We start from the raw sequence: 14,322 nt of genomic DNA, 5'->3' as shown, positions 1-14,322 counted from the left end.
AGGTGTAAGTGACTTATCTGTCTGAGGTCACACAGGAAATATGCAGCAGAGCCATGAATATAATTTACAGCACCTGTGTCCTAGTCCTGTGCTTTAACCACAAGACCAGACTTCCTGCATAGTACAGATGGTAAAATCAGACCTGGATTTTGCATTACAGTAGAGATAAAGCAGCTATATTAACTTCTATATTACTTTTAAGTGGTTACTGTTAACACAGTATTCTATTAAAATGAACCCGTGTAGTGGTGACTTGTTGTTTCAGTAATATCAGTTGATGTTTTACCAAGTGCAATCCAAGAACTCTCCAGCTGAATTGAGGATTGTATGACGTAAGATGAAAGCATGTTGTGGCGAACATGGGATCATATAGTCAGCAACTATTGGTAATGATATAAGGGCAAATGTAAAAACAAAGACAAGAAAAATAGTAGGAAGGATACTAAGCAGTTGCTATTGGTTAAAATGTAACAAGCACTCTAGAATTTTGTGTCATTGCTGTGAGCTCCCCTGATTACCTAGTTACTGTGGGTTGGGGGAGGATTTCTGCTGTATCCTATCCTATGGTTCATGTTAATATTTGGTTTCAGAGTAGCAGCCGTGTTAGTCTGTATTCGCAAAAAGAAAAGGAGTACTTGTGGCACCTTAGAGACTAACAAATTTATTAGAGCATAAGCTTTCGTGAGCTACAGCTCACTTTTGAAGTGAGCTGTAGCTCACGAAAGCTTATGCTCTGATAAATTTGTTAGTCTCTAAGGTGCCACAAGTACTCCTTTTCTTTTTGTTTAATATTTGGATCTCTCTGACTGCAGTTGCACAGTTGATTTGTTCTGTACAGGAAGCTTAAGAGCAGCTTCCTTCACAGCTAGTACCAGAGTATGTCAGAGGTGCTGTGAAGGCCTAATTGGTTTCTTCCCATTTAGGGATTTAATAGATTACCTCTATGGTTCGTAGTATCTTGAGTCATTCTTAGATGTGTGCAGTGATTGTTGTCTTAAGGACTTACTGCCTGTCTTTCACCCCCTACAAAAACTGACCTTATAACAGTGGAGTTTAAAATGCTATGTATGCTTGTAATGTATATACAAACATCCCATGATGTTGCCTGGTAGTAGGTGGAGGTGACAGTGGTCTGTGGATTCCTTAAAATACCCAAAGGTTATGATAACACGTGAGCAATAGCTATCAGTTTGTGTATCTATTGCAGCACTTATTCCTGGACAAACCATATGGACAAAAGAATTCACATTCTTCCAGTTCCTTCAAATATGGTTTTACACTGAATTTTAGTCTTTAACTATGAAGAAGGTCATGTTCCATATTCACACTGCCAGAGCCTATATCTACTGCTTATAAAACCTTCAAGACATTAGTGTTCTTTTATGTACAAGCAGAGTGGACTTTATGGCCGTGATACAGCTTAAGGGTATGTCTGCAGTGCAGTTGGAGGTGTGACCACAGCACGTGTGGAGATGCCCGAATTGGCTTTAAATTAGCTAGCTCAAACAGCAATAACAGCAAAGCCATGGAAGCACAGGCACCAGCGTGGTCTGGCCACTAGAGCACATAACCAGGGTCCTGGATGGGCTTGTGCACCCATGCTGCTGTGGCTTCACTGCTATTGTTGTTCAGGCTAGTTAGATCAAAAATACCTTGGGTATATCATGCTGCAGTCACATCTCCTGTTGCAGTGTAGAACGTACCTTAAGTACTTTGCTGAACTGCGGCCTAGGGGCTGTAACAGCAGGTGCACTGGAGAGGTTACAGGGTGAGTGACTGGAATAGAGGGGGGAGCCACAGGCCATTTGGGTGCACTAATCTTTAATCCAATAGCCTTCTGACCATCTCCTGTGTTTCTAAGCCTCAAAGGGCTATCTACTTAAAAATCAAATGCTGTAAAGGAAAAATCTAGTATAAAAATGTTCTACCTGGTAAATCTATATCTGATATAAATAGGCTACAAAACATTCCTATTTACTACTCCTCTGAATGGTTGTCCTCTAAACTAATATGCTGATCCATGCCATGAATACCTGGTTGTTTATACTTTCCCACTGTAGGCAGCATGATAAAATCAAGTCGGGTGGTTTAGAACACAAGCTTGTCTTTGGGGAAGGGGTTGCTTACACAAGTCTAATGTAGAAGCTTTTTGGCTTCACGCTCTATTTCATCAATTATTCTCTAGGATACTCCTTATTCCTGCGTACTTGTTGACACCCTGATCACACCTGATGTGTTGTGCACAGCTTTTCAATGCTATATTGTATTGATAATGAGAAGCTGGGGAAGAGGATGAGAGACTATATGCAAAAAGTGGTTACAAAAACTAGGTTCTTTCATTATGAAAGACAAAAATTCCTAGAGGGTGAAGGACAGTCAAGATAGCATAGGCTGAAACTAAAAGATCTAGGCATTCATGGAAGACATGACAGCAGTTTGGTTGCCACAGCCTTTGGGGTAGTCAAAATAGAGTTAGAGGTGCACTGGAGGAAAATATCATAGTACAAACAATAGCAAGGTAGATAGGCATAGTTTCTTTCGCCATATCCTACTATAAATGAATCATTCCTCTTGAATGCCTCCTCCTTCAATGCCATCCGTAATTAGCAGCCTTTTGTCATGCCAAGTCTAAATAGGAATCAGTACATCCTGACTTTGTGGGAAAAAAATTCTTTGACAGATACAAAAATAAAAAGAAACATTCCTCTACATAGATCAGAGATGTTCAAGACAATGTAACTTGCATTTGGAAATGCACATCTTATTTCTCTTTATCAGGCTGAGCAAAGTATTCCTGTGAGGAAGCAAATTTGTCAAGTGTCTATAAAGCAAGTTAAATTCCAGCTTTTATATAAGACTTTGCTGACCTGGTCAGGTGGTGGAATATAAATAGATCAACAGTTCTCCCTTCTGCTGTTCTGCCTAATTGTTCCCTGCCTCCAGGATTGAAGGTGATTTGACATATTGGGTCTTAAATCCCATAGGAAATAACAGAAGCATGAAAACTCCGTGTTGGTAAGGGATCTTATACTTTTTGATGTTGCATATAGAAGCCAGATTACAGATGCACTATTATTACTCCTTGTTGTCTAAACTTCATGAGGCCATAATTCATTGGGCTGTATCTTCTCTTTAACTTGCACCTTCAAGTTTCCTTCTCAAACTTCTGAGACAGGCTTTCTTCAAGAAGAATGATTGTGTTAAATCCATATTAATGTGCTTTTTCTGCTTAATGATACTTCAAATGCCCTCCTGATCCTGCCTGCTGGTCCCCACTGCTGTTCAGAAGATGGAGGGTTTTTATTTTTAGTAACAACATCTCTCCTGCTGGGATGAAAGAATCTTAAACCAATTAAACACATTAGGAGATAACAGCACATGTGGGTTTGGTTCAAGGCCTCCATTTTCTTCACTATGGGGCATGTCCTTCTATCAAGCTTTCCATGCAAGATGACAGAAATAGTACAATAAGCTCCTAACTAGGTCAGCAGTGTAGCTGCTGCTTTGCTAGGTATTCCCTAACCAGTGCCTTTTTAGTCCAATATAGTAATCTCTGTAAATGAACTAAAATTTTGAGTTAGGAAATAGTTTTCCCATTTCTCTGGTGATTGTTCAAGAAAAATACAAAATTTTAATTAAAAATCTGAATTTGAGGGACTTTGTCCAGTTCAAGATGATCTTTTGTATGTATGTGGGGATAGATTATTTTTTCTTTTTCATAATGCTTAGCTTCTTGGGGGGGAAAACTTTCTAAAATGGCTAGTGTATTATGGTCTGTTAAAATATGCTTGAGTGTACAAAGGGTAGTTGGTGCCATTCGTTTGTTTATGGGGTTTTTTTTTTAAACCCTGTTTTGCATTTGTAACTGTGGCCAGGTTGATTTTTAAATTTATTGTTTCATTCATAGAAGTGTACAAGAACTTGTGCTGAGTTTACACATAAATCCATCATGGCTAGGAGTTCTTTAGCCACATTCATTTGGTACTGCAATTTAAGCCTAGATTGTTGAAAATATAAGGTATCTGCCAGGAATTATTGCATGAATTGCTGACCTACAAACTCAGGACAGCCGGGATCTAGTGTTTTAAGCTTTTTACTTCTAATTAATTTTTAGGATGACGGAATATAAAGCACAGAGGAGACGATCACACATGGCTTTATCATTACACTGGAACATCAATATAGAATGAAATTTAACAAGGACACTGCCTGGAAGTCTAACACCTTTAATGTCAAAATAGATTGCAGTGTCCAATATGCAGGCATAATTTAAATGACCAGTTACTTTGGATTTCAACTAGCGAGAAATCTTTTTTAGACTGTCAATCTCTGTCCTTTATGCCTACACTGTATTTTTACTGACCAGAAATAGAAGGTCAGTAGAGCCCCATAACCCTGTGCTTAAAGTAATAATGTCACATTCATCCATCTGTTATGTTCATGCTAGTAATCGAGTTATGAGGCTATAGTTGTTCCACTCAGAATTTTCTTACAAGTACGTAACTCTGTTTTGAAAATAAAATTAGGCTCTTAAGTCACGTAGGCTTTGCAATGCTGAGTGGAGCAACGGCTAAATACCTTTTAAAATCTGCACCTCCCTACCACACTAGTGCGTTGTAAAGATAACTATGTTAAAGCTTTTGAGATGCTCAGATATTGTGGTAATTGGGTCATAGAAGTACCTTAAAATAGAGGAGTATGGTGTCATTCATTGTGATCCTCTTGTTTATAGGTATCTGGATTGCACACAACTATCTAAGCAAATATCTCTTCTCTAGCCCTGTTTATGGTTGTCTGTTGGAAATTTTATATTTAAAAATTGTTAGAAATCTTAACTCAATTTCCTCCCTCCTCCACATACACAATTTTCAAACAAATATACATCACTAAGTAAAATAAAAGCTGCTAAAGCATGTGTTTTCTCCCCGGGCACCAGAAACACCTTGAGTATTTCCAGTACTGTCACTGAGCAATACAGAGATTAAGAGTTTTGTGAGTCTGCCCAGAGATTAAGTACATTAGAAACTAAAATAAATACATTCATATAACTCTGCTTATCCTCCCTTGTCAAACTTCATGTTGCCCCCCAGCCCAGCTGTCCTCCAATTTTTCCCACCCTCATCTGCCTGTTTGTCAGCTTCTTGCACAATCGCCTTCTTCCAGGCAGCCCTTTGTACATAGCATAACCTCTGAGTTCATCCACAAGGCCCCTCTGACTCTCTCCTAAAGACCCACCTCTGCTGTGCTGCTACAGTGAATAGCTTTGACTTGTATAAATAACTTGATTAATAATTATTCTTCCCCCAAACTGCTGTCTTAGAATGCAAGCTTTGCATGGCAGGGGATGTCCCTTCTTGAATGCCTGGAAAGTGCCAAGCACATAGTGGACACTGACAAACGAACCAGTACATAGAGAGGATGCTGCAAAAGTCTTAATGGCATTTTCTGCTGTTTGTCCATAGGTTCACACTGCAGCTATCTTCTAAGGGCAGAGGTCCTGCTATGCTCCAATACTTCAGCATGTAAATGCTGATGACTTCATGAGTGCTCCTATGATCAGCTGTGGAAGCAGGGAGTGTGGTTTTGGGAATATGGCAAGTCTGCTTCAGCCTTTTTGAAGGCTATAACTCTATTCATCAGGATATACAATATCGACGATCCAAAATGGCTTTGCAGATTCCCAATTCCAGAGTATGGGTGTGCGCACAGCATAGACAATGGGAAAGCTTTTCAACAGCACAAATAACACTTAGGCTAATTTGTGCCTTTGAAAGTGTCTGTACTCCATACTCCTATATAACTTTCATGAGTATTACATCAATTCATACCATTAGAAGTCTGGTACATAACACTTACAAACTTACTCCCTACTCCCTCTTACTGGTGTGTTTAGCTCTTGTTCCTCGGGGAAACTCCACCAGGGCTATGCTGTGCTTAGAGAATTCCAGTTAATATGAGAGTTACATGTGCCAAAAATGTCAGAACAAAGTTCTTTACCACACTCTGCAGATCAGGAAAATTGATCCAACATTCTTTCTCTAGTGACATGCAGGGTGTGTTTCTCTTATGTTTCTCCTTTTCCCATTCCTCTTGAGAGCTGGGGGAATGGTGATGAGGAATCATATTATAGAATTATCTGATCTAGAAGCTAATGCTGCTGCTTGCTTCCCTGCAGTACGGTGATGTCTGCCTGATCCAGTAGCATATAGTCCACAAGGCCCAAGAGCGTCAGTTTTAAGGAAAAACTTAATGAGTGGATGGGCCTTCGCTTGTTGCGTTGATTCTGGTCTAATGTTGGTTTGTTTTTAAACCATGAGAGAGACATCTCCCCTCGTTGGTGCTGTAGGTCCAAATACATGGCATGTCAAAGTAAGGTTTTAGTACAACTCCTGCTTAATTCTGAGTAGCCTATTTCAGTGCTAGGCAAAGATTGATGGGCACAGCGTCTAAAAGCACAGTTCGTTTTCCTTAATCACCTCCAATCAGAAATTGGATGAACCTTCGGGATGCAGAGACGGGGAAAATCCTCTGGCAAGGAACAGAAGATCTGTCTGTACCTGGAGTGGAGCATGAAGGTAAGGTGTGACCTCACTGTTGGGTTGGGTAATACGGTATTTACAGGGCATGACTGCAGTCAGCATGGCACTGCTTTCAAAGGATAGACGGTTTGCTTGGACTTTGATTCTACAGCACAAGGAGCTGGTGGGTCATCTGCAGGCAAAGGAGAGATGTTAAGACTGAATACAAGGAGCTCAGTGGGTTAATTTACTTCTGCACACCTCGTCAGACTTTTCCTCTTAATCCGTTGAGAAAAAAGCCCTACCACATAGTGTGACTAGGACCGGGCTTGTAGTTGTATTGGTCACAGCTGAAGCACAGTGGGAGAGCTATATGGGGAAACGTGCACACTGTTGGCCCTCTGCCAGCTTGACCAGTCCTATTACTTTCTCCAAAGCATTAGGAGAATTTAGTGCTGAAATGGTAAATGGGACCTTTCTGTGCTCTCCACTTCTGTCTGTGGCTTCTCTTCCCTTTCTGCCTTTGGTATCTGTTCCTAGAGGCCTAGCAAAGTATTCCATTGTCCATTACTGTGCTTTGATATCTAATATCCCATGCTAGTGTGGAAACATGTCGGAAAGGGATAGTAATTGAAAGCAAGCTTACCGCAATATAGACTGTTTGTCACACTGGCTATGCATAGAGCAGCATGGCCTCAGCGAATTCACTCAAAAGGCTTTTCTGATAATGTGAGCACTATGCAAATGGTCTATGAAGAGTGGCGTGACCTTGGTCATCCATTTACTTCAGTGTTACTTATGAATTTTTGCTTAAACGACAAGGGCCGAATCCTGCTTGGGGATACTAGGGCATTCATCTTTCTGTGAATTATAAAATCTCCTACCATGCAAGGGCAGCAGGCACGTGGCACCAGAGAGTGGCAGCAGGATCCAATTCTTGCGTTATTCCTTTGTAAAGTGGGGGTTTTTTTGTTCTTTTGTTTTTTTTAAGTAGTAATGCTGTCAGGATAGAGGGGATGGAGAATTGGAGCTGTTTAATACAGTACAGGGCTGGGGAGGACACAGGATTAATTCTTGTCTTTCAGCTACAGAGATTTGGTTTCAAAGCTAGTTTGGGTCACAAATGAAATGGACTTGCTACTCCTAATCAGGTCCCCCATGGACACTCTTCCACTTCACACAAACAGTGCACAGTTGGGCATGACAGTCTCTGCTCAAGAGAGGCCTGATGCTATAATGGGAATGTTGAGAGTCTGAATTGAAATGCAGAGTTAGATAAGAGAAGCACTGTGTTAAAACATTAATCTGGCCTCTTCTGAGCTCATCTACTTGGGCCTGACAAGTCTCTCCTGGTCTCACTCCAGTGCTTTTTAGCAGCAAATAGCTGCAGTCCTGTTAACACACCTACTGACATACTCTGCTAGTATTGCACACCTAGGAAAAAACTGGAAATGCCATCATTACAAACACAACTGAACATACGGGTCTGGTTCTGAAACCAAGGAAATATTTAACAATACATCAGAACTCTGTAGAACAGGGTTTATTCAGATGTCTGCTGTGAAGGGAAAGTTTCAGCAATTTTAAATACAACTGTAGTAAAATAATTGAAACACAGCTTTAAATAAAATAAGGTAATTCTGCAGCCTGGTGCTTTGTTGCTTAAACTAAGAGGTAGTGCTGCTTTGCCCTCTTTTTAGCCACTATGTAATATTGGGTGTGAAGGCAAGAAAGGAGCACGAAAGAGAGGAGAGTAGCTAATAGCGGCCCAGGGAGAAGTAAGACACTGGGCTGCAGGAAGCAGAAAATGTAAATCCTGAGGCATTTGTTCTCTGACTTCCTCTTACAACTTCTCCCTAGAGGCACTGGTAGCTTTTGAGTCTTCTTCCTTCACTGTATATAGATAGACTGTTACATTTTCCTGGCTCTGTGTACCTTCTATAGATACAGGGTGGAGTGTTTTTTTTTTTTTTTTTTCTTGTGGATAGAAGAGAAGATTGGGACTCATGAGTTCTATTCCCAGCTCTGTCACTTGGGCAAGTCCTATCGCCTCTCTGCACCTTAGATTTCCCCATTGTATAAAACGGCAATAATATTTGCCTACTTCATAGGTAAACTGGGACTTAATTAAAACAGAGTCTCCGATGTCTTTCAGACTATCCTGTGTCAGAAGTGTATAGTACTAATACCATTACAGCTATTATTTTGTCTTGGAAATTCACAGCAAGTCACAGTCTGGTCATGATGAACATAGAGTCAGATATATAGCAAAAGATTCCAAAGGTCAGTTGTGCAAAATACAGACTATTGAGTAATTTTAAGACATTTACAGTCATTAACAGAAAAACACCATATGTTTTAAGGCCCAAATAAATACAGTGCACAATGATTTAATGAGGTACTATATCATTAAATGGGCAGGCCATATTCACAATAGGCTGCAGTATGTACTACTTGGAAGGAACAGAGGTGGATGTTGGTGTTATGCAGTGAAAATAGCTTAAAACTATTAGTGGATTAGGGGGGTAAAACTTCAAGCAGTTCCATTGTGATTCTGTTTTTTAAATCATGGGATCGGTGCTCCTCCCTGGGACAAAGTGGTAGCTTACATCATGGTCCCCTGTAGCTCTCTAGATCAGCATCATATCAAAGTCCCAGTCCATTAAACTATTGTACATTAGATGGATTTGCCTGGGGTTTGATGGGCTTTTCCTGTTATTAAACAGCAGCTTGCTGTCTGCTCATGGACATTTTGATAGGCTTTCTGTTTAGGAGCAGATCTGCTCATAAAATAGAAATTTACATGAAAACACTTTCTAGTACACTGTAGGATATATAATCACACCACTTAAGAGTGAAGGGCTTGGTAGCGTGTTAGTGTACTGAATATGCCCTTTTGTCCTTGTTACTGGGACATTTCAGCACAATAACTGATGCTCCCAGACTTCCTCCTCACCTCCTCTTCCCCTAAAGATCTTACAAAATCAGCTACAGTTTGCCATTTGGTGGTGGTGTCATACCCACCATGGGAGCCCAGCCACATGGGCATGCCAAATCCATTTTGTCTCTAAAATGTACAGTTGTATTGCCCTTATTGGGGTAGGTATTTTGGGAACCAGATACTTCCTGTGCATTTACAGAATGGCTCCTAGGGTCCATGTGAAATCACCCTAATTGCACTTGCTGGGTTGGGAAATGGCAGTTTGGGGTTTGATCAGGATACAAAGCCTGACAAGGGGAGCCCGAAGGAGGAAAGATTTAATGTGCAGAATATCCCTCTACCTGTTTGCCATGTTTAGCACACTTTCTAAAGTAATTTGTAATGTTGCAGGTCACATTTTAGCCTGAGGTAACGTGGCTTCAGTAGTACATTATCAGGAATGAGGAGTCAAAAGACCTGGGTATTTTTCTGGCTCTGCCACAGTCTTGCTGTGAGATTCCAGGCAAGGGATTAGGTTAAAGCTATCTGTGCCTTAGTGTCCACTTCTGTAAAATGGGACTCACACTTTTAGTTGCTTTTTTGGCCTGAACTGTGCTCAGAGCCTCTGCATTGGGTTAGCATTTCAGAGTGTGCCAGAATAGCGCAGGGTTTGTTTTATTATTCGTCAGATAATGGTTGTCTGATTTACTTCCACAGCTCGAGTTCCTAAGAAAATCCTGAAATGCAAAGCTGTGTCTCGGGAACTAAACTTCTCCTCAGCAGAACAAATGGAAAAATTCCGACTGGAACAGAAAGTTTATTTCAAAGGGCAGTGTCTAGAAGGTATCGCTTCATTCTCTGGACACAGTCTGTACTAGAATGTGGTGAACTGAAACTTTGTAAAATGCTGGGATTGAGGGTAATGAGATGGGCTGACCATTTTTTTTAATTTTTAAGAGTAAGGTGGAGGAGGAGTGTTAGTCAGACCTAATGGGCCAGAGCATTAAAGAGACCATTTCAGAAGCGTATTAACACTTATGCAAGCACAACTTGTGCATGAGACAGCATGATCTAGTATGCCTTGTTGTAATATTACACTTAATCTAGGGTGTATAAGAGTATCGAACCTCGCTGCCTTGTTTTATTCATTAGGCCCCTACCTTGAGCTGTCCTTACATGGGGAAGTTTTTGAAAATGGAGAGGATTTAGAACACTAAAGATTGGTTAGAAACAATGAAATCTAACTTGGCCCAATTTCTGCTGAGTTAATCACAAGAAAAGTGGCATGACTTTGCCATTGCTCTTCCGATCTGCTCCTCAAGCGCATAGTGGAGGCAGGGGAGGGTGTTTAGTGCAGGTTGAGTTGTACAATCCTAGGTTTTACATAGCATTTCCCTTCTTCTGAGTTTACATACAAACTGCTGACAGAGCATGAGGTGTGTCAGTTACTGGCTGCTTTAGGAGTTGGGTGTGCAGTCAGGTAAAGAGCAATAGGACCAATGTGGTTTTCTTAAAAAGCTTTTGGATCTCTTTTTTACTTCACAGAATGGTTCTTTGAATTTGGCTTTGTGATCCCTAACTCCACAAACACTTGGCAGTCCTTGATAGAGGCAGCACCAGAATCACAGATGATGCCAGCTAATGTTTTAACGTGAGTTGCTTGGGGTTAGAGAATCTGAGCACTTGGGGCAGGGGGGATGACAGGGAAAGGGGAAGCAGGTCTTGGCATTTCCATGGGTGCAGAAGAGTAAAATTGGACGATTGTTCAAAATGTGAAAGAGGAGGGGAGTTGATATTGACTTTGTCACGTTCTATACTGCCAGCTCTTGAGGGACTTCCCCATTTCCCTCTTTCCCATAGGTCTAATTTGCTTTAATAGAGCTGCTAAGACTTTTGAGAAACTGGAATTGATTCTATGTTAAATACTGAAGCTGCCTTGAAAGGTGACTATGAAGGAGTTTTCAAAATTCTGTTCTAATGCCCTCAACATCCAGGCTAAGCAGCTACTCAGTGCATTCCCATAAAGCCAGCTGTTACTGACTGGCTCTTGCTCTGAGATCCCTGCAGACTTTATTCAGGTGGTGTCACGCAGAGGACCTCTGTGACCTGAAGTTGGCTTCTAGTGCTTGTTTAACACTCTACACTTTTGCCATGCTTCAAATATGTTACCCTCTTTTGGATATAAAATAGTGTAGTTATGCAAAATAGCATGTGAACAAAATAAAAGCCCTCTAATTGACTCCTTACATGTTGATGTCAGAGGAAATCAGCAATTCATGGACTTAGATCAGGCTAGTGAGTACCAGGGCGTCACTTTGAATGGGAGGTTTGATGGAAGAGAAGCCTAGAGGCAGACCCTTGGCAAGCAGTAATCCCTGAAAAAGGCCATCATCCCTATAGGAGCTGTCCCCAGGCTAGATATGTGCTGGCAAAACATTTCTCTCTGTCTGTTGCCAACAGAGACGGGAGGAGTTTAGGCAGATAGCAGGAAGCTGGTCATACCAAGATTGGTGTGCTCCTAGAAGATCCTTCTTGTCAAACTTCCCCTTGCTCTCTCCCTGCCCTGATGGAAACTAGACATACAGAGAGGGAGCTGTGGTTGCAGCCGCCATCTTTGATGTCACAAAAGTCTTTGACAGTGCTTTTCAAAAAGAGGAAAGACTATGAAGAGAGAACAATAAGTGAAGCGATTAGAGCAGTGCTACCTGGGAGCCCTTTTTGTGGGCACTGCAAGCAAACCCAGCTTCCAGTGAGCACCAAGGAAACCAGACTGCAAAATCCAGAATAAAGACAAAAGCTCACTGGATTAGACACAATTCTCCCCACCCCAGGAAGCAGAAAGTTTTCAGGACTGAGCCCTATTGAGGGTGGCAAGGGTACGCGAGCGTTTTCCACCCCCCAGTTCTCTGTAGGTTCCAGATTCACCAATCTTACTAGGCCTCTCAGTTCTCCATTCCACTGTCCAAAGGCCTCCTAAAATTAGAGCCAAACCCAGCTGGACCCAACTTCAGGTGTCGGTTCAGGACAGGTCTGAAAACAACCCAACCCTCTCTGGGGTGGGGTGAGTAGACTATCACCTCCTCCTGCCAGTGGGGCTGGCAGAGCAGCTGCATCCCAGCTCTTGCCGACCACCACCGCCTCGCTGCATTGGTTACGCTGATGAGTAGCAGCATCTCTCGCTCTGCAGCACACCCAGCATTAGTATGCTATGCTTCTGCTTTAGTATACGAACACACAAAGCCAACTTGGACCAGCAAAGTGTGCAGTCATACCCAAAATCTATATTCCATGTGGGACACTAGAGCTTTCCACTGCGGTTCAGACAAGACACTTGCTTTTAAGCATTTCTTGGGAGAATCACATCCTTGGTTGAGGTAGGTCCCTCCATGCTAGAGGGCATATGGGGACCTGGAGAGGAATAACAGCGTAGGAAGTGTGGTGCTGCTTTTCATGTCTCCCAGTAGAGAATGAGTAACACAAGGTGACCACCCATGCTACAACTTTACCCATGGCTTCAAAAACATTGTGCAGAAGTTAACCATTCATGGGTATCATATACATCCCCTCCCTGCTCTGCCCTGTGACACAGCCAGTGTGCCATTCAATCCAATGAACAGAAATAGTTCATCTTTACATGGGGGAGCAGCTCCCTATAGGAATGCAATGGGCAAGTCTCTCATTGTCTGTGGAAAATAAGGCTGATAGCACTTTGTAAAGAACAGCCCTCCGTTCTAATCTGTTGCTGATGGCATCGGGTTACAGTGCTGCTACTGTTTGCATTATTCAATGCTTACAATAAATATTCTTAAATAAAAGGCAGCAGGTATTGTGGGGACAGGGAGTTAGCTCAAGCCAGCAAGAGCACTTTTAGCTGTAGTATTCTGTAATTGCTTTTGTCTAATATCTCCTTGCTTTCCTTTTAATTTCCCTCCACAGTGGTAACGTTATTATAGAAACCAAGTTCTTCGATGATGACCTCCTTGTAAGCACTTCCAGAGTGAGACTTTTCTACGTTTGAGATAAGGGGGCTTTTGGGAGCTGTTTTTAGTTTTCCTCTGTACAGTTCTTGGTGCAGAACCCCTTGCCTATCCAGTGGAAGACACTTCCTGTAGGGGTGAGCCTGGGGACCAGCTCACCGGGGGTTGTGACGTTTGCCCATCAGTTATTTGGTTTTCCCCTACGACCAAACCCAACCCTGAGAGACGCAACCATCAGCTCAGTGATGGGGGGAAATAAAGACTCTGTAAAAATGGGCAAAAAATGGTTGTGCAGAACCAATACTGTAAATTATGTTAGTTTCATCCTTTGTACTTTTCTGGATCTTGATACATAATCACTCATTTCCACTTGCACCTTCTCTCAGCACTTTGTTTTGGATTAAGTTAACTTTTTCCTTTCCCATGTTTAGTTTTTATGCTTTCTCTGGATTTCTGTGTAGTGGTCTATTCATTCTCATACCCTAAACTTGTAAAATAGTCTGATATTACATAATGTAATTAAAGCAAATTTCTGAATTAAAACATTCGTACCGTCCAAAGAATGGAAACGCTTTCAGCTGTGTTTTTCCCCTCTTATTTTAAAAATGTGAGCAAGTGACAGACTGCAGCGTAAAAGCCCATTGCCAGCAAGCCAACGGCAGCAGAACAAAGGTTTTGTCAGTACTGCCATACTAAGTTCTTTCTGGACTCTTTGCTCCTCAAGGCTTCCTCCAAATAAGGTGAAAACTATAGCTGATGACCAGGTTTTCCTTCAGATTCCCCCCTCCACACTAGGATTGTCTCTGTTCATTCAACCAGTTGTTAACCTACGCTTACTCATTTCCCTGTGTAGCAATGCACAGACGTTAGTTTATCCAGACTCTACTGGGTATGTCCAAAACCCTCT

At 41.7% G+C, this 14,322-nt stretch overlaps 1 protein-coding gene across 1 annotated transcript in view; it reads left to right on the top strand.

The window, feature by feature from the left end:
• The window catches only part of PDE6D (phosphodiesterase 6D), a 50,943-nt gene extending 36,968 nt beyond the window's left edge, over window positions 1–13,975 (top strand). Inside the window, exons 2-5 of the mRNA XM_038417284.2 lie at window positions 6,487–6,575; window positions 10,156–10,281; window positions 10,984–11,089; window positions 13,375–13,975. Coding sequence (XP_038273212.1) covers window positions 6,487–6,575; window positions 10,156–10,281; window positions 10,984–11,089; window positions 13,375–13,456 — 403 coding nt within the window. The 3' untranslated portion in view covers window positions 13,457–13,975. The remainder of the gene's footprint in view (window positions 1–6,486; window positions 6,576–10,155; window positions 10,282–10,983; window positions 11,090–13,374) is intronic.
• Window positions 13,976–14,322: the final 347 nt, after the last annotated feature.

Source organism: Dermochelys coriacea, chromosome 9, assembly GCF_009764565.3.
Source record: "Dermochelys coriacea isolate rDerCor1 chromosome 9, rDerCor1.pri.v4, whole genome shotgun sequence".
NCBI lineage: Eukaryota > Metazoa > Chordata > Testudines > Dermochelyidae > Dermochelys > Dermochelys coriacea.
The sequence above is the reverse complement of the archived record's forward strand: the minus strand, read 5'-3'. Positions and strand labels throughout refer to the sequence as shown.